This window comes from Physeter macrocephalus, chromosome 12, assembly GCF_002837175.3.
Source record: "Physeter macrocephalus isolate SW-GA chromosome 12, ASM283717v5, whole genome shotgun sequence".
Taxonomy (NCBI): Eukaryota; Metazoa; Chordata; class Mammalia; order Artiodactyla; family Physeteridae; genus Physeter; species Physeter macrocephalus.
The window spans coordinates 45,757,280-45,782,671 of NC_041225.1; the positions used below are offsets into that span (position 1 = coordinate 45,757,280).

The window sequence follows — 25,392 nt, forward strand, 5'->3', positions numbered from 1 at the left end:
TGGTTGGCGTGGGAAAGGCTACTTTGGGAGAACGGGTTTTCTCAGGTATCCCATCGCTTCGTGCAGGGTAGTGGAGGTGACCCAACCCTGTCGCTGCCCTGGCCCCGCCCCTCACGTTCCTGGCCCCGCCCCTCACGCCGCCAGCTGCCCGCGCCGCCGCAGTTTGCCGCCGCCCAGAGCGCCTGGGCTCCTGCGCGGTCCACGCCGCCCTTGATCCAGACACCGGCGCGGCTAGCCACGTGGACCGACTACGGGCGCGCCGTCCTCACGTGGTTCTAGCATCCGCTGGGGCTTGCTGCGTTTCTCGCTTCTCTGTAATCACCCCGGCCTCTGAGCTCCGTTCCCATGGCGGCCCTGGTGTTGGAGGACGGGTCGGTCCTGCGGGGCCAGCCCTTTGGGGCCGCTGTGTCGACTGCCGGGGAAGTGGGTAAGCAAGTCCGGGCTGGCTGCCGACCTCATCCCACTCTCTGCTGCCCCTCTCTGCCCAGCCTGCCCTGCCCAGACCCCGCCATTTTCCCGCCTGCACACCCCCTCCCCCGCCATTCCCCATCCCGGCCCCTTGTATCCCCCCTGATGGTCAGGGCAGTCAGCCTCCACTGGGGCATTCTCCTCGCTCGGGGCAGTGCTCCGAAGAGTGCCCAGCCTAAGCCCCAGCTCTGCCTCTTTCTTGCAGTGTTTCAAACCGGTATGGTCGGCTACCCCGAGGCCCTCACTGACCCTTCCTACAAAGCACAGATCTTAGTGCTGACATATCCTCTGATTGGTAACTACGGCATTCCCCCAGATGAAGTGGATGAGTTCGGGCTCAGCAAGGTAGCCACATCCAATGCTTTCGCTACATTCGTTTTCAAATCAGTAATTGTTAACTGTCAGTGAAGACACTGACATTCCGCTAGGCATTCTGGAGAAAGCAGGTATACACTAAAGTGATAGACAAGCACTCTGCAGGGTTTGTTAGGTAACACCTTGAGAAGCACAGAGTGCTGGAGGCGAAGGCGAAGAGTCTGGGCTCTAGTAAGGAACCAGTGAAAATTATTTAGCAGCAGAGTGATGTGATGGGAGCAGTGCTTTAAGAGTGCATATATTAATGGGAAAGAGACTGGAAACTAGGGTCACACCCTTCTCAGTGATGGCAGGTCACAGTTCACCTACCAAACCAATGAAGTTGATTATCATCTTCTAAACCTGCTTTCCTTACCTTGCCTCATTCTTTACCACTTTTCAGTAGAGTTCTTAACATGTAGATAAGAAACTCAGTTTCCTTCTCAGTGAGGTTTCTCCTATTCCTCCTCGTCTGGAATTTGGAAACTAAGTTGCCCTCTGAGAGTTGAAGTAATAAAAAAAAAAATCAACACAAGTTAATTGTAGAGTAGCTATAGCCTCCAGTGCAGTATTTTTCAAAACTTACTTTGTCCTAATTCTAGGGTTACTGAGCCTTTAATTCTTAATATGCTTTCCCAATCACCCTGACACTTGGAAAAGGAAATTCTAGGAAAGAGACATGCTTGGTATTCCTGGAAGAACCATTCCTCATCACATAAATTCACTGCATTCTGTATAAATTCACTGCATTCTAGTTTATAATGCACTATCTTGGTTAATTGATGTAAGTCTTCAGCTTTGTCAACTCTAGATACAATGTCAAAGTTGAGTTTATACAGTTGCAAGATTGAGGCCTTGACAGAACCAAGGTGAGTAAGGCCTCCTGGAGCCACCAGCCCAACATGGATGCTTCTGCAGCACATATGCTGTAAATGCACTTGTCCATGTGCAGACACCTAGCCATGGAGGGTTCTGCCAAACTAGCCTTCAGATCCCATTCATCTTTCTTTAAACCTTCCACCACTAAGCAGATGTAGTTTAAATATGCCACTTTCTTCTAGATAAACAATCTGTTTCTCTACTTAGTTATTATAAGCTTATCTATCGAGTAGCAAATTTACACTGAGCAGCAAATTTACATTACCTTTTTTTTTTTTAATTTTTTAATTTTATTTTATTTTCGGCTGTGTTGGGTCTTCGTTGTTGCATGCGGGCTTTCTCTAGTTGCGGCGAGCGGGGGCTACTCTTCATTGCGGTGCGCAGGCATATCATTGTGGTGGCTTCTCTCGTTGCGGAGCACGGGCTCTAGGCGCTCGGGCTTCAGTAGTTGTGGCTCACGGGCTTAGTTGCTCCGTGGCATGTGGGATCTTCCTGGACCAGGGATCGAACCCTTGTCCCCTGCATTGGCAGGTGGATTGTTAACCACTGCGCCACCAGGGAAGCCGAACATTACCTTTTTTTAAATGATAATCCCTTAGGAAGTGGGGGGTGGGGGTGGGGGGGTCGTATAATGCTTAGTATTGCACCCTGAAGCTTTGTTTTTATTTAGTAAGGTATTGTGCCCCTGCCTATTCTACACTATGTTTTTATCACATCCTGTGATTATGATCTTGTTTATCTATGTTACTTTGTTAATTTTCTGGTTCCTTAGGTAGCAAATTAACATTCTGAAGGCAGGACCTTGTCTTTTTTTATGCTCAGGCTCCTCCCCCAGCATCTATTATAATGCCTGGCACCAAGTGGGCCCTCAGTAAACACTGACTACTATCGTGTGTCAGGTACCTTGCTCTTGAGTTCATAGTTCTCTGGTGAAGACATCTGGACACATTTGTAATACAATGGAAATAGCAAGTCAAGTAGAAACAAAGCGAACTTAGGTGAGCTCTAAGGAGGAGACACAAGCTGCAGTGGGTGAGAATGGGGGTGACTTCATGGACAAGGGGACAGAAGAAAAGGAAGGGAAAAGGAAAATGTCATTTCAATTACTAATCAGGCACCCCAGGCCCATGTGTTCAGTGTTTCATGCGGGGGACAGCATTGCTGATAAAAGGCAAAAGCATGAGGTGCTTGGCATGTTAAAGGAATGACAGGTCATTGAGTGTGGCTGAAGTACAGGGCCCATGGCCCTGCAGGGAGGTGTGTGGCCCTGGGCTCCTCACAGTCTCCCCCTCCCATCGACAGTGGTTTGAATCCTCGGGGATCCACGTGGCAGGACTGGTGGTAGGAGAGTGCTGCCCCACACCCAGCCACTGGAGTGCCACCCGTACCCTGCATGAGTGGCTGCAACAGCATGGCATACCCGGCCTACAAGGTATGGTGCAAGCACAGGGGTGTCTTGAGTGGAGCACAGATACCCAGATGGAGAGAATCAAGGACTCTGTGGACTCTTGGGGCTTGAGTCCAAGACTGTGATACAATGTACCTGATTCGAAAGCTTTAGACTGCCGGCTGGAGCTGGGGGAAGGAACTGAGTTCTCACTCAGATGGAAAATTTCAAACGTGCAAAAGGAGAGAATAGGATAATGAATCCCCAGCTTCATCCACTCAGGGCTAAACTTATTTCATCACCACTACTACAACTCCCAGATTATTTTGAAGCAAGTCTCAGACATAATATCATTTCATCCACAGATGGTTCAATCGCTATGAAAAAAAAAATCCTTGTAAAAACATGATCACAGTAACATTACCGTAACCTTTAAAAAATTAACAGTAATTCCTTAATATCAAATATACAAGGAATGTTTAAAATTTCTTCAATTTTCTGATTTTTTAAAAACTGTTTGTTTATTTGAATCTGGGTCTACACAAGGTCTGTACATTGCATTTGGTTGATAATCTTTACTCTATGAGCCTTGTAACCTATTTGACACAAACAGTTGATTTTCCTTTAGAGTACCCCACAGTCTGCATTTTTATCGATTACATTCCTGTATTGTCATTTAGCGTGTTCTTTTGTCCCTTGGTATTATTTTCTGTAAACAGATCTGGAGTGGTGGTTCAATTCATATGTGATATTTGGGGGCAAGAGTACTTCATGGTAGGGTACTTCCAGCAGGATAGCCCGGGATTTTTGATGCCCATAGAACAGTCACAGTGTGTGACTCAGGCTCTGAAATGGAAGTCTGACGTCATGCGTGACTGCGTTGGGGGAGTGATCTCTCAGAGTCTGCTGTTTGGGCAGGAGTGGACACTCGGGAGCTGACTAAGAAGTTGCGAGAGCAAGGGTCTCTGCTGGGAAAGCTGGTCCAGGATGGGACAGAGCCTTCAACCCTGCCCTTCTTGGACCCCAATGCCCGCGCCCTGGTGCCGGAGGTCTCCATTAAGGTACAGAGGTAGAGTGGGAGAGTATTCCAGACTAAGCACAGTAGTTATATTCTGCCCATACTGGGGGGTGAACACTTGAGGGAGAACCAGAAGAGGCCTCCAAGGTAGGGATTGGTGTGTGCATATTATACCTACTAATCACAGCTGTCAACCATTGCCCTTTATTCCTCAGCTTCCACGGGTATTCAATTCAGGGGGTACCCCTCGGATCCTTGCTTTGGACTGTGGCCTCAAGTATAACCAGATCCGATGCTTGTGCCAGCGTGGGGCAGAGGTCACTGTGGTACCCTGGGATCACGCATTAGACAGTCAGGGTGAGTAGCTTAGGTCTGTACAAGGTCACAGACAAACAGCATGGGTGGAAGATCTGGCCCTTGGTCCAGTTGCTGAAAGTCAACATGAGCTGCAGGGAAGAAGGTGGAGATAAGGGCTTTTGCTCTAGTGGTGTTTCTCTCTAGTTGAACCACGGGTTTTGACATCATCTTTTCTGCCCACTCAGAGTATGAGGGTCTCTTTCTGAGTAATGGCCCTGGCGACCCTGCCTCCTATCCCAGCGTGGTATCCACACTGAGCCGTGTCTTATCTGAACCGAACCCCCGACCTGTCTTTGGGATCTGCCTGGGACACCAGCTGTTGGCCTTAGCCATTGGGGCCAAGACTTACAAGATGAGGTGGGACTTGTGGGGAGAGGAAGTGCCCACACCTCTGACATGAGGTGTGGGGAGTCTTGGGAATGGGAGTAGAGTTGGTGTTCATTAGTGTTGAAATAGGAGTGGGGGTTGGTGAGCGTCGTGAGATCCGCAAGAGCTGGGTTTGGTACAGTAGTGAAGGGAGGGGGAGAGGGGCCTGTGACTCAGTACGTTTCCATCTCCAGATATGGGAACCGAGGCCATAACCAGCCATGCTTGCTGGTGGGCTCTGGGCGCTGCTTTCTAACATCCCAGAACCATGGGTTTGCCGTGGAAACAGACTCACTGCCAGCAAGCTGGCTTCCTCTTTTCACCAACGCCAATGATCACTCCAATGAAGGCATTGTGCATGAGAGCCTGCCCTTCTTCAGGTGAGCCTGGGTGGTTCTGGCATGATGACTGGATCTGTACAGCTTTGAAGCCCACTGGGACTTGAAGATCAAAAAGTAAAGCACAGCAGTGGCCCCCGTCATCTTTCCCACTACCTACCTCCAAGGCTGCCGATGATGATGGCAATTTTCGTGATCCACTCTCTTCAACAGTGTTCAGTTTCACCCAGAGCACCAAGCTGGCCCTTCAGATATGGAACTTCTTTTTGATATTTTTCTGGACACTGTGAAAGAAGCCACCACCAGGAACCCTGGGCGCCAGACAGGTAAGCACTCAAGTAGAACTGGGTTGTGGATCTAAGAATGGGCTCCAGGAGGGGCATAAGACGGACCTGTCTCGGGAAACTGATAGGTGTTTGGGAGGTTAGGCGGGAGGGGTGGGGAGGCAGTCAGGCCAAGATGATTCATTTATGCTTCTTCTATTCAAAGGAACCCAGAATCACAAGTCCTGGCTCCTGGTCCTGCCTCCGCCACTCCTTAGAGGCATGACTTGCTCTTGATTCTTCTGTAAAGTGAGGGGTTAATCTAGATGACCTCTCGGGTCTCATTGAGCTCTAACATTCTATGACTTTCTTTGCCTCCATAGTTCGAGAGCGGCTGGCTGAGCGCCTCTGTCTCCCTGGGATTCCCACCCCAGGCTCTGGGCTTCCACCACCACGAAAGGTTCTGATTCTGGGCTCAGGGGGCCTCTCCATTGGCCAAGCCGGAGAGTTTGACTACTCAGGCTCTCAGGTAAAGCACGTGTGTCCCTGACCCTCTGGGTGTGTGGCCCTCGGGAGCAGATAGGGCTGAGGCATGAACATTAGTTGTAGGGAGCAGTGACCCAGGAGATCTGGGGAACGTGCAGAAAAGTGAGGTGGTGAGGAACAGACATGGGTTTTTAGGGACTGAGAGTCCAGGGAGGGGAGAAGAGGAAGAGAAATACTGGTCTAAGACTGAAAATCTTGCTTCTGCGTTCAAGGCTGATATGCCCTTTTTGTCCCCCTAGGCGATCAAGGCCCTGAAGGAGGAAAACATCCAGACGTTGCTGATCAACCCCAACATTGCCACCGTGCAGACCTCCCAGGGGCTGGCTGACAAGGTCTATTTCCTCCCAATAACACCTCACTACGTAACCCAGGTATGACTCGGGTGAGGCTAGACTGAGGAGGGGACCCACGTGGGCGGGGGGATCCCGTGTCACTCTGGGTTTTTCCAGCTTCTTTGATCCACTCCCTAACCCCAGAGTCTTAATGCCTATTACTACTCTCTCCTCCCTCAGGTGATACGTAATGAGCGCCCAGATGGCGTGTTACTGACTTTTGGGGGCCAAACAGCTCTGAACTGTGGTGTGGAGCTGACCAAGGCTGGGGTGCTCGCTCGGTATGGGGTCCGGGTCCTGGGCACACCCGTGGAGACCATTGAGCTGACTGAGGATCGGCGCGCCTTCGCCTCCAGGATGGCCGAGATCGGAGAGCACGTGGCCCCCAGTGAGGCAGCAAACTCTCTTGAGCAGGTTCGAGGCATGGTTGGGGTGGACGGGTGTCGTTTCCTTGACATCGTATTCTCTCCGGGTCCAGGAGCCCTCTGTGCAGCACGCAGTCAAGGCCTGATCCGTTTGTTTGTCTCTGCTCATTGCAGGCCCAGGCAGCTGCCGAGAGACTGGAGTACCCTGTGCTGGTGCGTGCAGCCTTTGCCCTGGGGGGCCTGGGCTCTGGCTTTGCCTCTAACAAAGAGGAGCTCTCTGCTCTCGTGGCCCCAGCTTTTGCCCATACCAGCCAAGTGCTGGTAGACAAGTCTCTGAAAGGATGGAAGGAGATTGAATATGAGGTGGTGAGAGACACCTATGGCAACTGTGTCACGGTGAGTGACGGAGGAGGGGCATAGCATCAGGCAGTATGAGCTCTTGTAAGAGCCGGGGTCCAGCTGATAATCTTTGAGAGTTCAATGTCCCTCAGACCCAGGATGGGTGCGTCTCCAGAGGCAACAGAACCCTGGGATGCAGCCTCCTACCTCTCCTGACTCCCTTTGGCAGTGACCGCTTTGGGACTCTCCCTTCGCAGGTGTGTAACATGGAGAACCTAGATCCACTGGGCATCCACACTGGGGAGTCCATAGTGGTGGCTCCAAGCCAGACGCTGAATGACAGGGAGTACCAGCTACTGCGGCAGACGGCCATCAAGGTGACTCAGCACCTTGGAATTGTTGGGGAGTGCAACGTGCAGTATGCCTTGAATCCTGAGTCTGAGCAGGTGAGACTCTAGGCCGTGGAGCTGATACTGTAGCCGTTGGACCACCTTCCATAATTTTGGGGCCTCTAGGCCAAGAGGCCCTTTAACCCTACAGACCCTGGAGTAGAAGCTGGGATTATCTTCGGTAGGGTTGGGCCTTGGGTTGGAGGATGCTGCTTTATTTTCCTGCCTTTCTGAGACCTTTCCTAGGCAGGCCTTCTAGGCCAGTTATCTGGTAACTCTTTCTCTGTTCTCTCTCTTTGCAGTATTACATCATTGAAGTGAATGCCAGGCTCTCTCGGAGCTCCGCCCTGGCCAGTAAGGCCACAGGCTATCCACTGGCCTACGTGGCAGCCAAGCTGGCTTTGGGCATCCCTCTACCTGAACTCAGGTACAAGGGTTGGGGAGCGATCAGGAAGGAAAGGTGGTGGGGAGCTAAAACAAACATTTATGGGACAGGGAACGTGGAAAGGACATTGGCCTGGATGTGTGGTATGGAGAGAACTACCTGGAAGCTCACCATTTACATCTCCTGCTCTGTCCTTCTGGCACCCTCACCTGATGGCTCCCAGGAACTCGGTGACAGGGGGAACAGCAGCCTTTGAACCCAGCCTGGATTACTGTGTGGTGAAGATTCCTCGCTGGGACCTCAGCAAGTTCCTCCGCGTCAGCACAAAGATTGGGAGCTGCATGAAGAGTGTCGGTGAGAGACACATCCCAAGAGATCCCTCCCCAGATCACCTCATGGGGTCCCACATGTCCCAACAATCTAGAATGTCGTAGAGTCAGTTCCCTGGCATGATCTTTCAGCTCCTATATGAGCCGCTCCTTGGGAACACGGTTTCTCAGAGCTAATAGGGATATTTCCAACTAAGATAGCAGTCCTCCTCAGGGGCGGGAATTAAAGGCATCTGGAAATCTGTCAGAATACACATGCTACCTCCACTCCCCAGATGGCATGTCAAAAATCTTGGGATGGGGTGATAACCATTGGACTGTCTCATTTCTCTCATGTTACAAATGAGTAAACAGGTGCCCACAGAAGAAAAGTGTGTGCCTGAGTAAAGGGCGGAGCCAAGAACGGAAAACTAGATCCGTTGCTAGTTGCATCTGTTCCTCTGTTTACAGTACGTTGCCTGTCATGGGTGAGACCAGTTCCATGAAACTCCGTCCAAGGCATTTCATGGCATTGTGCCCATGGCCTCGTCACTAGGCTGTTAATACCAGTGACAGTTTGTTCTCCATGCTCGTTTAAATACCGATTGCTTCAGGGAAATGACGACTGCTGTTTTCCTATAAACACTTGTAAGGCCAAGTCGGCGCAGTGGCAGCCATGCTGAGCGTATCTCCTTCTCTGGGCACTTCCTGCCATGGTCACTAAATGAAATGTCTTTTAATACAATGTCTAAGATCAGAGCAGGACATCAGACACCTTTTCATAAAAACAGGGACATTTAGTAATGAATAGTGAATGGGCATGATGGTCAGCCTCCAAGCAGTGGAGAGCATGCTGGGATTGAGTTAGTATGCTTCCTTTTACTGACCCTTTAAATTGCCTTAGTTTGTCCTGCAAAGTGTTTCCATTAAAACAAGCATGAGCCTGTACGAAAGTGCCACCAGGTAAGGATAATAGCATTTTACTGTGCTTCAGATTTCCATTAAGAGCAATAGTAGCCTTTAAATACGTAAGTCTAAGCTCAGATATGATTTCAGAATTTTTAGAAATCTTACAAGACTGCCAAGTTCCTTCTGGAGATGAATTTCTGTTATGTAAAAATTATAATAAACATGGGAATGAAGCCATAAATTGTGGCTAAAAGAAGTGGATTGAAAATAGGACAATCAAAAATTGATTTCTAGATGAGACATTTAAGTATCTTACATCTATTTGAGTGTTCTTGGAGTGTGATCTGCCATGGTAACTTTTTGTAACTTTTATTATATAAGTAAGATACATGAATCATTGTGAAATTAGAAAAGATAGTTTAACCAAAGAAGAGTAATCACCTGTAATCTTGTCATACAGAGATTAATTTGGGGATATATATAATTCCAGGATTTTTCTAGGCTTGCATGTATTAGTGCATTGGGTTTCTCTTTTACCCAAGATAAAAACTTTTATAATATAACCACATTACAAAGGAATTGAACAAAATCGCTCATCCACTTAACATTACTGGTACCATCTTGACGTTTTAAAAAATTTTTTAAAGAAACAAATATTAGGATTGTAAACAGAAAAATACATTTGGTAAGGAACATATGAAGACCCTAGGGTAAATTGTCAGAGGACATGAACAAAACTTTATAGAATAGGAAATCAATAAGCAGAGCTGGGGGGTGGGGGAAGTTCCGTCTTTTTAGTAGTTAGAAATCTAGTTAAAATGAGATAATTATTTTTGCTTGTTAGCAAAAATTGTTTTAAATGATTATACACACTTTTTAGAAGATTGGTTAAATTTATACTTTGTATTGTAAAGTTCAAACTTCTATAAAGCCACTAATACTTTTCAAAGGCCAGAAGATGTATCTTACCTATTGCCCATGCACTTCTGGAAATGTATCCTAAGGATAACCTAAAGCACGGAAAACATCACAGCCTCACTTAGAATGATGAACACATCAAAGCTAAATGTCTTACAGTAAGTGAGCAGTTACATTATGGTAAATCATACAGGAGTTAAACTGCTGGTAATAAAGTGACATAGAATGTGGGAACAAGCTTACCATGAGGGAAAAAGCAGGACAGAAGTTGTATGTATACTATAATCACGTATAAAACATATTTGAAAAAAGTCCAGCAGGAAGTACTCTAAAGTGATAGTTGTAAATGTGATTAGCTCTGGATGGAGTCATAGAGTAATGGGATCATCTTCTTGTTATCCAGACTTTTTAAAAGTTTTAAAGGATGAGCCAGATCCCAGATGGTATCATCACAATATGAATAAAGCAAACCGAATAACTGGATAACCCAACAGGGATGGGTGGGGCCTCTGTGATAAAACTGCAACATGTTCCAGTATCCACATTCGCATTTTAGGCATTTTAGTTTCATTTCACTAATGAACACAAAACATGAAAATGGTAGGGAGAAGAGGTGCAAGTGTAAGATTCTCAATGAAACACCATAAATCCCACCACAGTGGGACTTGACTGTAAACTACAGAAATTCTGGGGACTTCCCTGGCCGTCCAGGGGTTAAGACTTCAAGCTTCCACTGCAGGGGGTGTGGGTTTGATCCCTGGTTGGGCAACTAAGATCCTGCATGCCACAAGCTGAGGCCAAAAAAAAACCCAAAACAAACAACTACAGACATTCTGGGCAGCACACCCCCAGCTGCCTCTGCCCTCTGGCCCTCAGTCCTCACATGGTATCCCTCCAGGTGAGGTCATGGGCATTGGACGTTCTTTTGAGGAGGCTTTCCAGAAGGCTCTGCGCATGGTGGATGAGAACTGCGTGGGCTTTGATCACACAGTCAAGCCCGTCAGTGATATGGTAAGCGGCTCCCCTTCCCCTGGCAGTACCCTCAGAACGGACCCTGCTTCTCTCTGTCCCCAGCCCGAGCTTGTTACCAGTAATACTAGCACCCGTCACTTGTGGACCTTTGCTGTGTTTTCACTTTGCTGAGAATTCGGTGACTTCATTTCTCATTTTTCATTATTATGAGGACATATCACTAGATTTGTTTGTACAGATGAGGAAACGGAGGCTTAGCTTGTCTGCCCTCTCCCCGTTAGGAGCTGGAGACTCCAACAGACAAGCGCATCTTTGTGGTGGCAGCTGCCCTGTGGGCTGGCTACTCGGTGGATCGCCTGTATGAACTTACTCGCATCGACCGCTGGTTTTTGCACCGAATGAAGCGGATCGTAGCACACACCCAGCTGCTGGAGCGACACCGTGGACAGTCTTTGCCCCTACACCTGCTGCAGCAGGCCAAGCGCCTCGGCTTCTCAGACAAGCAGATTGCCCTCGCAGTTCTCAGGTCAGGGATGGCGGGGAGGGCCTCGGGCTGAGAAGTGTCGGGCAGAGAACCTTCGTACCAGTGAGGGGCCCTCGGAGGGGAGGGAGTGGGGAGCTTTGGAGGCCTCTGACCTTCATCCCTGGGAATTTTCCTCTCTGATCCCTACCTGGGATCTCCGCCCTCTTCTTGGTCCATACCCCACTCCCAGGGCCTATGTTTCTGACCCTTCTTCTTTAGCACAGAGCTGGCTGTTCGCAAGCTGCGTCAGGAACTGGGGATCTGCCCAGCGGTGAAGCAGATTGACACAGTTGCAGCTGAATGGCCAGCCCAGACAAATTACTTGTACCTGACATACTGGGGCACCACCCATGACCTCAGCTTTCGAACGCCTCATGTCCTGGTCCTGGGCTCTGGCGTCTACCGTATCGGCTCCAGCGTCGAGTTTGACTGGTGTGCTGTGGGCTGCATCCAGCAGCTCCGAAAGGTCCAAGAGCTAGTCTTTCATACGGTTTTCTCTGCTGTTCTAATCAGCTTTGGCAACTGCCTTCCACCCGCACTCAATCCTGGCACTTTCTAGTCATTGCTGCACCTTACATCTATCACAGGGCTTCGGGTTGGGGGGGTCCCCTTAGGCCATCCTGTGCCTCACGTGTGGTTCCTCTCCAGAACTCTGTATCTGCTTTTCCGATACCTTCCTTGCTGGTCTTACTTCCCTCCCAAGGCAGCCGTCCTGTACAGCAATTTCAGAGACAGCTGAGGCGGTACTCTCTGAAGTACTGCTTTGGCTTTACTTGCTCGGTGCTCTTCTTCCCACCTGATTGCTGAATGCCATTCCCCTTGCTGTCGCAGATGGGGTATAAAACCATCATGGTGAACTACAACCCAGAAACAGTCAGCACCGACTATGACATGTGTGACCGACTCTACTTCGATGAGATCTCTTTTGAGGTGAGACGGATGAAGGCTGCCTGTTAGCCTGGGAGGCTAGTCAAGTCGGAGTGGCTGACGGACCTAAGACTCTTTGGAACTCGTGGGGTTTGAGGGGCAGTGGGTGAAGGATGAAGAGCGGTGAGCAAGAAGGCTCAGACCCCTGACCCTGTCTGCTACCGCCACCTGGTTCTCCTCCTGCACCGTAGGTGGTGATGGACATCTATGAGCTCGAGAACCCTGAGGGCGTGATCCTGTCCATGGGCGGGCAGCTGCCCAACAACATGGCCATGGCTTTGCATCGGCAACAGTGCCGGGTGCTGGGCACCTCCCCTGAGGCCATTGACTCGGCTGAGAACCGTTTTAAGTTCTCCCGGCTCCTGGACACCATTGGTATCAGCCAGCCTCAGTGGAGGGAGCTCAGCGACCTAGAGGTGGGCTGGGGCCTGGTGGGGGGCTGGAGGCTGGATGATGTCATGGGTGAGGGAGCAACCCAGCTAAGCTCCCTTTGCCCTTAGTCTGCTCGCCAGTTCTGCCAGACCGTGGGGTACCCCTGTGTCGTGCGCCCCTCCTACGTGCTGAGTGGTGCTGCTATGAATGTGGCTTACACCGATGGGGACCTGGAGCGCTTCCTGAGCAGTGCGGCAGCTGTCTCCAAGGAGCACCCCGTGGTCATCTCCAAGTTCATCCAGGAGGCCAAGGTGGGAGGCTGCAGACAGGTCTCTGCAGGCAGGCTCCCAGCCTCGGAGGCGACTCCCTTCTCTGGTCCTACAGAAGTTTGTAGGCACAGGGGGCTGGATAGGATGGGTTGTGCCAGGGCTCTTAAAGGAAGGGAAGCTTCCTGCAGGGGCAAGCGGGAGAAGAAAATGGCCCTTGCTCTACATCACATTGCCCTGCACGCCGCCCGCCCCCCCCCCGCCCCCCACTAGGAGATTGATGTGGACGCTGTGGCCTGTGATGGTGTGGTGGCGGCCATCGCCATCTCCGAGCACGTGGAGAACGCAGGTGTGCATTCAGGTGATGCCACGCTGGTGACCCCACCGCAGGACATCACTGCCAAAACCCTGGAGCGGATCAAAGCCATCGTGCACGCCGTGGGCCAGGAGCTGCAGGTCACAGGACCCTTCAATCTGCAGCTCATTGCCAAGGTAGTAAGAGGGGGCTAAAGGCAGGGACCAGAGGTCCGTGGAGCCTCCTTGTTCTGTGCCGGCCCTGGTGCCAGGGAGCCCTCATCGGAGGAGGAGGGAAGCTGGAGGGGCAGGGTCACAGCTCGAGCCCACAGTATTGTCAGGGTTTGTAACAGTCACCCCGCCCCCTGTCCCGGGCTGATGACCCACAGAACGAGGAGTGAGGGGAAGAGCCAAGGTCACTGGGGTGGTGTCACAAGCCCACCTGTGGAAGGCCCGACCAACCCCTCTCTGCCCAGGACGACCAGCTGAAGGTCATTGAATGCAACGTGCGTGTCTCTCGCTCCTTCCCCTTCGTCTCCAAGACACTGGGTGTGGACCTAGTAGCCTTGGCCACGCGGGTCATCATGGGGGAAGAAGTGGAGCCTGTGGGGCTCATGACTGGCTCTGGAGTCGTGGGGGTAAAGGTAAGGAGGACTGAAGCCCGAGGTTAGCAGTCAGCAGGGAGGCAAATAGCGGAGGGAGTTCATCTCCTGCACAAGCTGTATGTCAGTCGACGTGTAAACCAAGCACCTCCTGTGGGCCAGGCCTTCCTGGGCCGTCAGGGCAATAAGATGGTCTTTGTCCCTTAGGAGCTTCCATTCTAGTGATGGGAGGCAAGAGAAGTCGGGTCCAAAAACAGCTTGTTTCTAGAACAGTGTGTGATAAACCTGCATAGTAGAGATAAAAACAAAATGCTAAAGGAGGTGCGACTTCCAGAGAGGGTGGTGACCCTCAAGAAGGCTCAAGAAAAGAAGTGGTATTTGGAATGAGCCTTGGAGGACGGTCAGGATGTGAGATTTGAGATTGGCCAAGCTTGTTGAGGAAGTGTTCCAAGGCCAGGGAGTAGCCTCGTGGAGACCGAGGGGAGCCCGAGCACGTTTGGGAGGCAGCCGATGATTTGTGGGTTCACGTGGCGCAGCACAGGGAAGGCTCACCCCGCTGTCTGGAGGAGGCCGAGAGAGGGGATTGAGGCCACGCCACTGGTGCAGGATATGGGCCGCTCAACGCCCGGGCCTCCCCCACCTCCTGCTCCTCAGGTGCCCCAGTTCTCGTTCTCCCGCCTGGCGGGGGCTGACGTGGTGCTCGGTGTGGAGATGACCAGTACCGGGGAGGTGGCTGGCTTTGGGGAGAGCCGCTGTGAGGCCTACCTCAAGGCCATGCTAAGCACTGGCTTTAAGATCCCCAAGAAGAACATCTTGCTGACCATTGGCAGCTATAAGGTACAGAATCTGGGTGGGGGGGGGGGGGGGCGGTGCCTGAAGATTGGGGGACAGATGGCCTTGGCTCCCTGGGCCAGGGCTGACCTTAAAGTGGAAGACGGGAGAAACACAGCCTCATCCTCCTTCTTGGTTCAGAACAAAAGTGAGCTGCTTCCCATTGGCAGCTATAAGGTACAGAATCTGGGTGGGGGGGGGGGGGGGGCGGTGCCTGAAGATTGGGGGACAGATGGCCTTGGCTCCCTGGGCCAGGGCTGACCTTAAAGTGGAAGACGGGAGAAACACAGCCTCATCCTCCTTCTTGGTTCAGAACAAAAGTGAGCTGCTTCCAACTGTGCGACTGCTGGAGAGCCTGGGCTACAGCCTCTACGCCAGTCTGGGCACTGCTGACTTCTATACAGAGCACGGTGTCAAGGTACGGGCTGCTCCCGCCCTCCCCCACGCTGCGCGCTCTCCAAGGGTGTGAGAGCACCCAGGAATTCTCTCCCTGTTCCCCTGCTTTCCTTGTCATTGTACAAATTATATATTCCATGTAGAGCAGTAGAACATCCAGAGGAGCAAAGAGAAAAAAAGAATTCCCTCATGATCTCCCCACCATTGTTAACGTTTTGGCATGTTTCCTTCCAGAATTTTATCTTTCTGTGTGACGTGTGGGCTCATACCGCAGAGTCCTTGGTAACCGTAGCGTAGATACCTTTCTTGTCAAGAAGAATGCTTTGCCTGTAGCAAAGAGAGGTAGCCTGGTCCCCATCCTCCTCATGGGCTCCTGGGCCACCTCTCCTCCCTTCAGGTTGGCCTTCCTGGCCCCTGCCAGGCTCGGGTTGGCCCCTACCTTGTCTCTGGGCCACAGGTAACGGCTGTGGACTGGCACTTTGAAGAAGCAGTGGATGGAGAGAGTCCACCACAGCGAAGTATCCTGGAGCAGCTCGCTGAGAAAAACTTCGAGCTAGTGATTAACCTGTCCATGCGTGGGGCCGGGGGCCGGCGTCTCTCTTCCTTCGTCACCAAGGGCTACCGCACCCGGCGCCTGGCCGCTGACTTCTCCGTGCCCCTCATCATCGATATCAAGTGCACTAAACTGTTTGTGGAGGTAACTGACGCCTGGGTGCCGAGAAGGGGGCAGCCAGTGTCAGTGGGGGAAGAGGGGGAAGTGAGCGTGCCCTGGGGCTGGGAAATCTCAGTACGAGACAGCCATGCTAGTAATCAAGCGTTGTGGCTGCGGAGAGAGAAGGTGGGTATAGAGAGGCAGAAGCCTGGTTTATGGGAAAACCCAATCCCTATCTGCACCTCCCAGGCTGCCCTTAAGTCAAAGCTGACCGTGGTTTCCACCTTGCAGGCCCTAGGACAGATTGGGCCAGCCCCTCCTTTGAAGGTGCACGTTGACTGCATGACCTCCCAGAAGCTCGTGCGGCTACCTGGTAAGTGCATCTCTTGAGAGAACCTGGCTTCTGGACACTGGTAGAAGCTGGCGTGGACCCTGGGTGCAGCAAAGGATGGCCTTGGGGCCCACTCTGCCCTGGAGTGTACAGAGTGGGGAGGGCCCAGAATTTTCCTCACTCTAAGCTCTTTTATTCCTCCATCCACGATGCCCGTGACGAACCTCACCACCTCTCGCTTGTATCAGTCGCTGCTTATTTTCCTGCCACCCCCGTTCACCTCCCTGATGCCCTTCGTGTCTCGGAATCTTCCTCTAATCTGCTGCCTCCGTGTTCTCCCAGGATTGATTGATGTCCACGTGCACCTGCGGGAACCAGGGGGGACACACAAGGAGGACTTTGCCTCAGGCACAGCGGCTGCCCTGGCCGGGGGCATCACCATGGTGTGTGCCATGCCTAATACCCGGCCCCCCATCGTCGATGCCCCTGCTCTGGCCCTGGCACAGAAGGTACGCCCTTGTCCCTGCTTCCCGGAGACCGCGTGCCCCCACCTGCCTCCCCACCTGCCTGAGCCCTGCTCCCTCTGTCCCTCCCCAGGGGCCCAGGCCACGCATGGGTCCCAGGCTGGCACTGGTGCTGAGGGGCCTAATCTCAAATGTACCTCCTCCAGCTGGCAGAGGCCGGCGCCCGCTGTGACTATGCCTTATTCCTCGGAGCTTCGTCGGAAAACGCAGGGACCCTGGGCGCTGTGGCTGGGTCCGCGGCAGGGCTGAAGCTCTACCTCAATGAGACCTTCTCTGAGCTGCGGCTGGACAGTGTGGCCCAGTGGATGGAGGTAGGGGTGGGCAGGTGGGAGGAGGCAGCCAACCAGTATCTCCTGGCTTGAGGGCCCCGCACAGTGGGCTGGCAGCAGTGAGTCAGGAGCTCCCTGAGGTCTTGGGCTCTGGACGGTCCCAGAATGTTCTTCCTGCCCCCAGCACTTCGAGACGTGGCCGTCCCACCTCCCCATCGTGGCCCACGCAGAGCGGCAGAGTGTCGCCGCCGTCCTCATGGTGGCCCAGCTGACCCAGCGCTCGGTACACATCTGTCACGTGGCGCGGAAGGAAGAGGTGAGAGCCCAGCAGAGCTGCCCCTCTTGCTTTCCCAGTAACTCCAGGTGACCAGGGTAGTCCTTGGGGGCAGGAGAGGGGCAGGGGACGAGCAGGGGAGCCTGGAGCCCGTACCCAGCACATCTGCCCCATGACTCTCCGAGAGGGGAGGTTGGCTGCGGGGACTTTGCAGGGTGGGGCCTGGAGGGAGGCCTCCTCGAGGTCTCCCTGCTCTCCCCCAGATCCTGCTGATTAAAGCCGCAAAGGCACGGGGGCTGCCGGTGACCTGTGAGGTGGCGCCCCACCATCTGTTCCTGAGCCGCGATGACCTGGCGCATCTGGGGCCCGGGAAGGGGGAGGTTCGGCCTGAGCTTGGCTCCCGGCAGGACGTGGAAGCCCTATGGGAGAACATGGCCATCATCGACTGCTTTGCCTCCGACCATGGTGAGAGGGCCCGGGCCGAACCCCCTCTGCCCAGGCGGGCTCGTGCCCCATCCTCACGGGCAAGGACCTTGGGCTCCGTGAAGACTGGGCCTTGATCTGGGTAGGATCCCAGCCTCTAATACGGTTCCTAGTCTGTCACAGGTGCTTGATAAATATTTACTGAAAGAACGAATGAGCAAATGGGTAAACTGTAAAGGAGAGAATGTGGGTGAAAGGTGTGGGCCCCCAAAGATGACAGCAGTCCCAGTTTCCCTACCTCCTGATTCCCGGAAAAAACTAGCATCGGGGTTGGTAGTGAGGCACCATCCTGGTGGCGTGCGTGACCTCTCGTGTGCGGAGGCGATTGGTCCTGAGGGCCATGCTGTCTCCTCCCAGCCCCCCACGCCGTGGAGGAGAAGCGTGGGCCCCAGCCACCCCCCGGCTTCCCGGGGCTGGAGACCATGCTGCCCCTCCTGCTGACGGCGGTGAGCGAGGGCCGGCTCAGCCTGGATGACCTGCTGCAGCGACTGCACCACAACCCTCGGCGCATCTTCCACCTGCCCCCGCAGGAGGACACCTATGTGGAGGTGTGGGGATGGGAGCCGGGCGGCGGGGGCTCCCCAGCCCTGGGAGCTGTTGCATGCTGCAGCCCGTGCCCGGCATAACCCGTGACTCTGGCAGGTGGATCTGGAGCATGAATGGACGGTCCCCAACCACATGCCCTTCTCCAAGGCCCACTGGACACCCTTTGAAGGGCAGAAGGTGAAGGGCACCGTCCGCCGTGTGGTCCTGCGAGGAGAGGTTGCCTACATTGACGGGCAGGTATGTGTGTGGCCCGTGCCCGGGCCGCTCGTGACCCGCTCGTGACCCGCTCATGCTGTTCTCCTCCCACCCCAGCACGTCTCTGTGGTCCCGCTACCCGTCCAGCTGCCCTGGGTGCGGGTGGGAGCAGGTCCCCGGGGCGTTTTTGTCTTCTTGCTGGCTTCCACCCCTTTAGGACCCCAGTCTGGCTCACTTGCCCGCCCCTGCCTTCTGTCCGCAGGTGCTGGTGCCGCCGGGCTATGGACAGGATGTACGCAAGTGGCCGCAGGGGGCTGTTCCCCAGCTCACACCCTCGGCCCCCGCTGCCAGTGAGCTAACCACGGTATCCGTGCTGCTGCGGGCTGGAGGGCGGGGTTGGGGGTGCAGTCAGGGGCGGGGCTGACAGCGTAAACATCTTCATTGGTGGTTCGGGGCGGTGGAACGTTCCTCACTTAACACTTAAAATCCTCACCACCTACCCCCTCTACTGCAAAACACAGAATTAACTCTCAGCTTAGGAGCCTTCCCCCAGGAAACACAAACCCGTTATTAACCCAAGCAGAGAGACGTCTCGGAGGGGCCAGTGGGCCCGCGCCTGCTGAGGGCAGCCCAGTGGGAGGCGGGGCCGAGGGGACATGATGGAGGTAGAATCCTAGCGGACAGGGAGCAGTTTGGCTTTTCTTGAGGGATTGAATTTGAGGAGGGTCAGGTCAGTACCCAGTGTTGTCTCTCCAGACCCCAGAGAGGCCCCGCCGGGGCATCCCAGCGCTTCCCGATGGCCGCTTCCACCTGCCGCCCCGAATCCACCGAGCCTCTGACCCAGGTTTGCCAGGTAAGAGGAAGGTCCTATGACGTGGAGGGTGGGGCCACCTGGACTTAGAGACGTGTCGGGATGGGCTCCTCTCCCCCGCAGTGTCCCAGGTGGGCTGAGGTTGGGGGCTCTGTGGCCTAGGAACTGTCCCAGCGCCCCCCAGCACCTCACCTCTGTCCACTTACCTTGTCCTTCCTGCTGCCCTCATCTGACGTGCTGTGTCCCCCTTTGCCTAAATCAGCCCACCCCGCATGAGGGAGGCATCCCACAGCTTCTTCTCACAGGCCCTTTTTTGTTGTGGGCAGCTGTGTTCCTCCGCCTGGGAGCTGGGATCCCATGGGGCAGCAGAGCGTGGGGTAAATCCAGGTTGTTGGTTGGTGTGAGCCTGGCCGTTCCCCCTGCCTAGGATCCTTTTGCCAACTGGGAGGGTCCCGGGAGGGCACCACCGGTCACACACAGCAGCCCCTGTGGGAAATCACGTGTCTGCGCCCAGAGCTGCCAGTCCTTCCTGCCCTCACCTAACCTGCTGTAGCTACTGTGGTGTGAGTTGGTTTAACACAGACACTGTGATCCGGAGTCCTGGGGAAGCGGGGGGCTCTGCACACACCGCAGCCACGGCTTACATCTGTCCTGTTGCCCTCTTTGTAGCTGAGGAGCCAAAGGAGAAGACCTCCCGGAAGGCAGCTGAGCCAGGTGAGAGACGGCCCGGAACACGCGCTCACCTTGGGGACCTCTCTGATCTGGCCTGGGTAGGAGGAACCCTCTGACCAGCCTCTTCTGCCCCGTCCCTCACTCTGCAGAGCTGATGGGAACCCTTGATGGCACCTGCTACCCTCCACCACCAGTACCTAGACAGGCGTCGCCCCAGAACCTGGGGACCCCTGGCCTGCTGCACCCCCAGACCTCACCCCTGCTGCACTCATTAGTGGGCCAACATATCCTGTCTGTCCAGCAGTTCACCAAGGATCAGGTGCCTGGGGGAGGGAGGAGGGGGATACCCAGAGCTTTGAGGACCTGGAGAGTCGGGGCTAGGGCCCCTGGGGGCCATTGCCTTTCCAGCTGAGTTGGGATCTTTCTTAGATGTCTCACCTGTTCAACGTGGCACACACGCTGCGCATGATGGTGCAGAAGGAGCGGAGCCTCGACATCCTCAAGGTCAGGGTCAGGGTCAGGGCTGTGGGCTGGGGATCCAGGCCCGTGTCAGCAGGGCTGTGCAGTGGTCAGAGGGGTCTCCCTCCCCTGCCATAGGTCCCCTCGTGTGAGTCCACACCCTCCATAGGTAAGCCCTGCTCTGGGAGGTCCTGCTTCTCTAGGCCGCCCCCGTGTTTGCCCTCCTCCGATCAGTATTCAGCTGACTTGCGAGGCCCTGAGCACCAGCACACAGGCCCGCTGATCTGGTCACTTGGTTGGTGCTGACGTATTCGTGGGAGAGAAGTCTAGGGTATTTTCTTCTCTCCCAGAGAATGAATGTCTCGTTCAGACTCTTAACAATGGCTTTTTGGAGGCAGACCTTTAGCTCAGAGTGACACTATGGTGGAAATGTCAAGGCTACAACAGGTCATGGGAAGGTTTGGGGGACGGGGTTCTAGCACCCCTCCTGCATAAGTTGGGGAGGCAGGCATCAGCCCACGCGCTCCCCAAGATGAACACGCGTGTGCACGCGTGACTCCCGCCTCCCCCAGGGGAAGGTGATGGCCTCCATGTTCTACGAGGTGAGCACGCGGACCAGCAGCTCCTTTGCAGCGGCCATGGCCCGGCTCGGGGGCGCCGTGCTCAGCTTCTCAGAAGCCACGTCCTCCGTCCAGAAGGGTGAATCCCTGGCTGACTCGGTGCAGACCATGAGCTGCTACGCCGACGTCGTGGTGCTGCGGCACCCCCAGCCCGGAGCAGTGGAGGTGAGGCCGGCCTGTGTGCCGGGGCAGGATTGATTTGGCTGGACCCAGGGACACGAGGGCCCCCCCTGCCCACACTTCCTGTGACTGCAGGTCTCAGTCGGGCCAGATGGGTGCGGGGATGCGGGAGGAGTGGGGGTCCCTGAGACGCAGAAGACAGGATTCTCCGTCCTTGTGCCCGTGTTCACAGCTGGCAGCCAAGCACTGCCGGAGGCCGGTGATCAATGCGGGGGACGGGGTCGGAGAGCATCCCACCCAGGCCTTGCTGGACATCTTCACCATCCGGGAGGAGCTTGGGACGGTCAACGGCATGACGGTGAGGGTGGTGGCAGGGCTTGGAGGCCTGCCTGGTGATGGTCTGGAGAGGGGGACAGTGGGGAGGTGGTTTCTGCATTTCAGCGCACGTTGCCCGCATTCTGAGGCCTACATTCTGGTCCTGAGGCCGAGAGCTTTAAAATGAGGGTGGGGGTGTGCTCAGTCTGGGGGCCCTCTTGGTGACCGGCTTTCTCCCCAGATCACAATGGTTGGGGACCTGAAGCACGGACGCACGGTGCATTCACTGGCCTGCCTGCTCACCCAGTATCGCGTCAGCCTGCGCTACGTGGCGCCTCCCAGCCTGCGCATGCCCCCCGACGTGCGGGCTTTCGTGGCGTCCCGCGGCACCAAGCAGGTCAGGCCCTGGGGGCCCGTGGGGGACCTGGGTTGGGCGGTCAGTGCCGTCACCACACTCACCCTGGCCGGGCCTCACTCTCCAGGAGGAATTTGAGAGCATCGAGGAGGCGCTGCCCGACACTGACGTGCTCTACATGACTCGCATTCAGAAGGAGCGCTTCGGCTCTAGCCAGGAGTATGAAGCTGTGAGCACGAGGGCTGAGGAGAAGCCCGGGCTGGAGCTGCTGGGCACCCAGACTAGCAGCCAGGAAGGCTGGGTCCCTTGCTTGCGATAACTGAGTGCGAGGACCAGGGGGGTGGAACCCAGGCTCGCGGGCTCATAGCCACCCCTGCCCGGACGTGCTAACGGGGCCCCTCTCTGCCTCGCAGTGCTTTGGCCAGTTCATCCTCACTCCCCACATCATGACCCGGGCCAAGAAGAAGATGGTGGTGATGCACCCAATGCCGCGAGTCAATGAGATAAGGTGACATGGCATCAAAATCGAGGACATGCTTGGGGGCGGGGGTCTGGCTCTGGGAGTGCACTCAGTCCTGTTCAGGCTGTCTTGGGCCACATGGTAACTCTTCCTTCTCTTGCAGTGTGGAGGTGGACTCGGACCCCCGAGCAGCCTACTTCCGGCAGGCGGAGAATGGCATGTACATCCGCATGGCTCTGTTAGCCACTGTGCTCGGCCGCTTCTAGGGCCCGACTCCTCAGCCTCTTCTCAGGCCCAGCTGCTGGGCATGGAATCCGGTGCCCTCCACGGAGGCAGCACACTTAGTAGATGCTTTGGGGCATCCAGATAGGTCATGTGCTCATACGCACACACATGTGGACCACGCTTCAGACGCTGGACTGGACTGGAGCTGTCTAGCATGGGGGTGGGGCCTCAGATGCTGGGGCCCGGTCGGCCCCGTCTCCCTTATTGCACCTGAAATCTGTACTGTTACTTTTCCACTGACTTAGTAAAACAGCTGAGCTGCCTCCGGTTCTTGCTTCCTTGCATGTATCCTGGCTTCAGCAGAGGATGTTGAGTGTAACAGGCAGAGCTTTCTTCTAGAAAACGAGAATAGTTTCCCAAATAACGAGAGCAGCCTTGCCGGGCAGGCTCATGTTCTGGCCAGGGGAGCAGCCAGTCCCCCATTTTCAGAGTGGTGGCTCTTTGGGGTTCTGGGCAGGAACGTGCCATTCTGTTGGTGCTCTCTGCGGCCTGCACTACACTGATACGTGTCCAGCCCTCGATCCTCAATTCAGGTGCATGAGTCGTGGCGAAGGGAGGGCTGAGCATCTGCGTCCTGCTAGTGGTGTTCGTTACCCCGTAGGCCTTTTCTCTCCTCTGGTTAGTCCTCTCCTCAGTGGCTGAGGTGGCCGCTGCGTCCTCAAAACCTCGCTTGGAGTTCTGCAGCTGCTGTCACTGGGAGGAGCCCCTCCTACCTACTCTCCCTGGGAGACTGCCTCACTGGATTTTTCAGCCTGGACTAGGGTAAGGGGGGGCTGAGGTGGAGCAGCTCAGGTGTCTGCACATTAGCGCTTCTGTGGATCGTTCAGTGTGTGAGCTATTCCATTTCATGAACTCCAGCAGCGTTAAATTTCTGGATCCAGCAGGCCAACTTACACCCTCTGGGTACAAAGCGCCATGTGCAGTGGGAGTATAAGGATGAACAAGGTAATTCTCATCTGCAACTTTGAGGCCTCTCAGGTGGTGAGACCTCCAGCGACTTCTACAGATTGAATTGGCCCACGATGGTCCAAACTACTCCAACATCATTCAGGAAGAACCTGCTTTGTGCAAAGAGCTGTTAGCTATCAGCAAGTTGCAGGGATGGGAAAAGGAGACGGAACTCGTTTTTTTGAAAACTTAGCATGAGCAGGGACTTTCCACATATATTTAATCCTACGCCAAACGTCCAACCATTTTACAGACGCGAAACACTCAGAAGATTACCAGGTGGCTTAACCAAAGTCACATCGCTAGGATTCAAATATCAGGACCACCTGACTTCACACTCACCTTTCTGTTAAAAAGGAAGAAGTTATTTCAGGCTTTAAGGGCATTCAGAATCAGTGGGAGAGACAAGCCGCACAAATCTAAACAACCAGAGAACAAGTCTAAGGTGTGTGGGGGGAGCTGGTTCTCAGAAGAGACCAGCATGGGTCTCCTGGTGTCAGAAGGATCCACGGGGTTGGGGTTTGGGCTGGTTCCCGAGGAAAGGGCAAGCTGTGCCAGGTGGATGGGAGGAGGGTGAAGAATCTTGCCTTCCAGCTTGAACATAGGAGTGGTAGTTCTGTGTCTGCAGCACAGTGAGGACATACGCCTAGACCCAGCAGGACCTTTCTGCTCCATGTTGTTAGGCATATTGTTAGGGTTGAGAGTCTGATGAGCCAGACCAAGAGGTTTGGATGTAGATTCCAACAGAAATAGGAGTCTATAACCACAGGCACTGTTTGAAGAAGGGTGGGACTAGGTATAACATCATCTGCTCGTCTGGGTCGCTGAGCTGTGTCCAATCCCCCTAATGTTAATCCTTCCCAGGCTTTCCAAACCCCTGACCCTGACGAGTTCTCCCTCAGGTACCTGGAGGACCTGGTAGGTTGGAAAGGAGAGTATCATTTCTAGAATGCTTCTACTCCTTTCTAGGACTTCAGTTACCCTTCTTACGCTATTCGAACAAATCAGAGATTATTTTCCCAAGTACTAGGAATCTGTCACACACAGATTCCCACAGAACTCAGGGAGGCTTGTCCTCAGCAGAAGCGGCGTTTGCCGCCAAGCGGCACACACATTCCACTCAGCTGCTAAGTGGTGGGAGGTGTCCCTGCCCTGACCCTTTCTTTGGCTCTCCTAATTGTAACACAGCTCTAAGTTGAATAAACTTCTTTCCCCTACAACCAGAAAGGAGATCTTATGACACTGGGGAGTAAAAAGAGACTATCATCAGCAAGAAATGAAAACAGACCTTTAAAAAAAACACCCATGTCTGAGACTGTCCCACATTCATTAAGAAGCAACTTCATGTGCTCCATGTGATGATCATTAACCACATAAAGTTAAAAAAAATAAAGTTTCCTGGTCTCCCTTCCTCCTGAGATACTTAAGAGATTTGATCGATATATATATATATATATATATATTTTTTTTTTTTTTTTTTTTTTTTTGGGTACGCGGGCCTCACACTGTTGTGGCCTCTCCCGTTGCGGAGCACAGGCTCCGGACGCGTGGGCTCAGCGCTCTCCCGTTGCGGAGCACAGGCTCCGGACGCGCAGGCTCAGCGGCCACGGCTCACGGGCCCAGCCGCACCGCGGCACGTGGGATCCTCCCAAACCGGGGCGCGAACCCGGTTCCCCTGCATCGGCAGGCGGACGCGCAACCACTGCGCCACCAGGGAAGCCCTGATCTATATTTTTTTAAGTTAACATGGCTCTAATTATGTGCCAAGCACTGTTCTAGCACTTTACACATATTAACATTCTTTTTTACTTACTCTTGGATGAACTCTTTAAATATATTCCCCTGTGAAAAGAGGTCTGACCGGGCTTCCCTGGTGGCGCAGTGGTTGAGAGTCCGCCTGCCGATGCGGGGGACATGGGTTTGTGCCCCAGTTCGGGAAGATCCCACATGCCGCGGAGCGGCTGGGCCC

General features: G+C 54.1%; 2 protein-coding genes across 9 annotated transcripts in view; one reads left to right on the forward strand and one right to left on the reverse strand.

Annotated features, from left to right (window-relative positions):
• CAD (carbamoyl-phosphate synthetase 2, aspartate transcarbamylase, and dihydroorotase) lies at positions 1–22,754 on the forward strand. 8 transcript variants are annotated; one of them, XM_055089082.1, is made up of 46 exons: positions 1–45; positions 674–813; positions 3,004–3,133; positions 4,007–4,149; positions 4,322–4,463; positions 4,649–4,820; positions 5,024–5,209; positions 5,381–5,493; positions 5,657–5,710; positions 5,814–5,959; positions 6,216–6,347; positions 6,489–6,722; positions 6,848–7,069; positions 7,270–7,458; positions 7,704–7,828; positions 8,010–8,140; positions 10,820–10,932; positions 11,175–11,419; positions 11,636–11,882; positions 12,248–12,346; positions 12,535–12,759; positions 12,844–13,026; positions 13,255–13,473; positions 13,752–13,919; positions 14,532–14,714; positions 15,022–15,126; positions 15,562–15,801; positions 16,048–16,129; positions 16,430–16,596; positions 16,758–16,922; positions 17,065–17,196; positions 17,418–17,619; positions 17,995–18,185; positions 18,280–18,420; positions 18,641–18,742; positions 19,135–19,231; positions 19,516–19,566; positions 19,859–19,903; positions 20,011–20,180; positions 20,291–20,365; positions 20,893–21,105; positions 21,293–21,418; positions 21,617–21,772; positions 21,858–21,959; positions 22,144–22,238; positions 22,354–22,754. In XM_055089082.1, the coding sequence occupies exons 2-46, from the start codon at positions 688–690 to the stop codon at positions 22,454–22,456; spliced, it is 6,687 nt and encodes a 2,228-aa protein (XP_054945057.1). In that variant the 5' UTR covers positions 1–45; positions 674–687; the 3' UTR covers positions 22,457–22,754. The 8 variants fall into 8 exon arrangements, with proteins under 8 accessions (XP_054945057.1, XP_023974658.1, XP_054945059.1 ...); XM_055089080.1 differs by lacking the exon at positions 1–45 and adding an exon at positions 204–427; XM_055089083.1 differs by lacking the exons at positions 1–45; positions 20,893–21,105 and adding an exon at positions 204–427.
• A 709-nt stretch (positions 22,755–23,463) lies between these two features.
• Positions 23,464–25,392, reverse strand: part of SLC30A3 (solute carrier family 30 member 3) — a 19,261-nt gene continuing 17,332 nt past the window's right edge. The window contains exon 9 of the transcript XR_003682250.2: positions 23,464–24,195. The gene's annotated coding sequence lies outside the window, so the exon portion shown is untranslated. The remainder of the gene's footprint in view (positions 24,196–25,392) is intronic.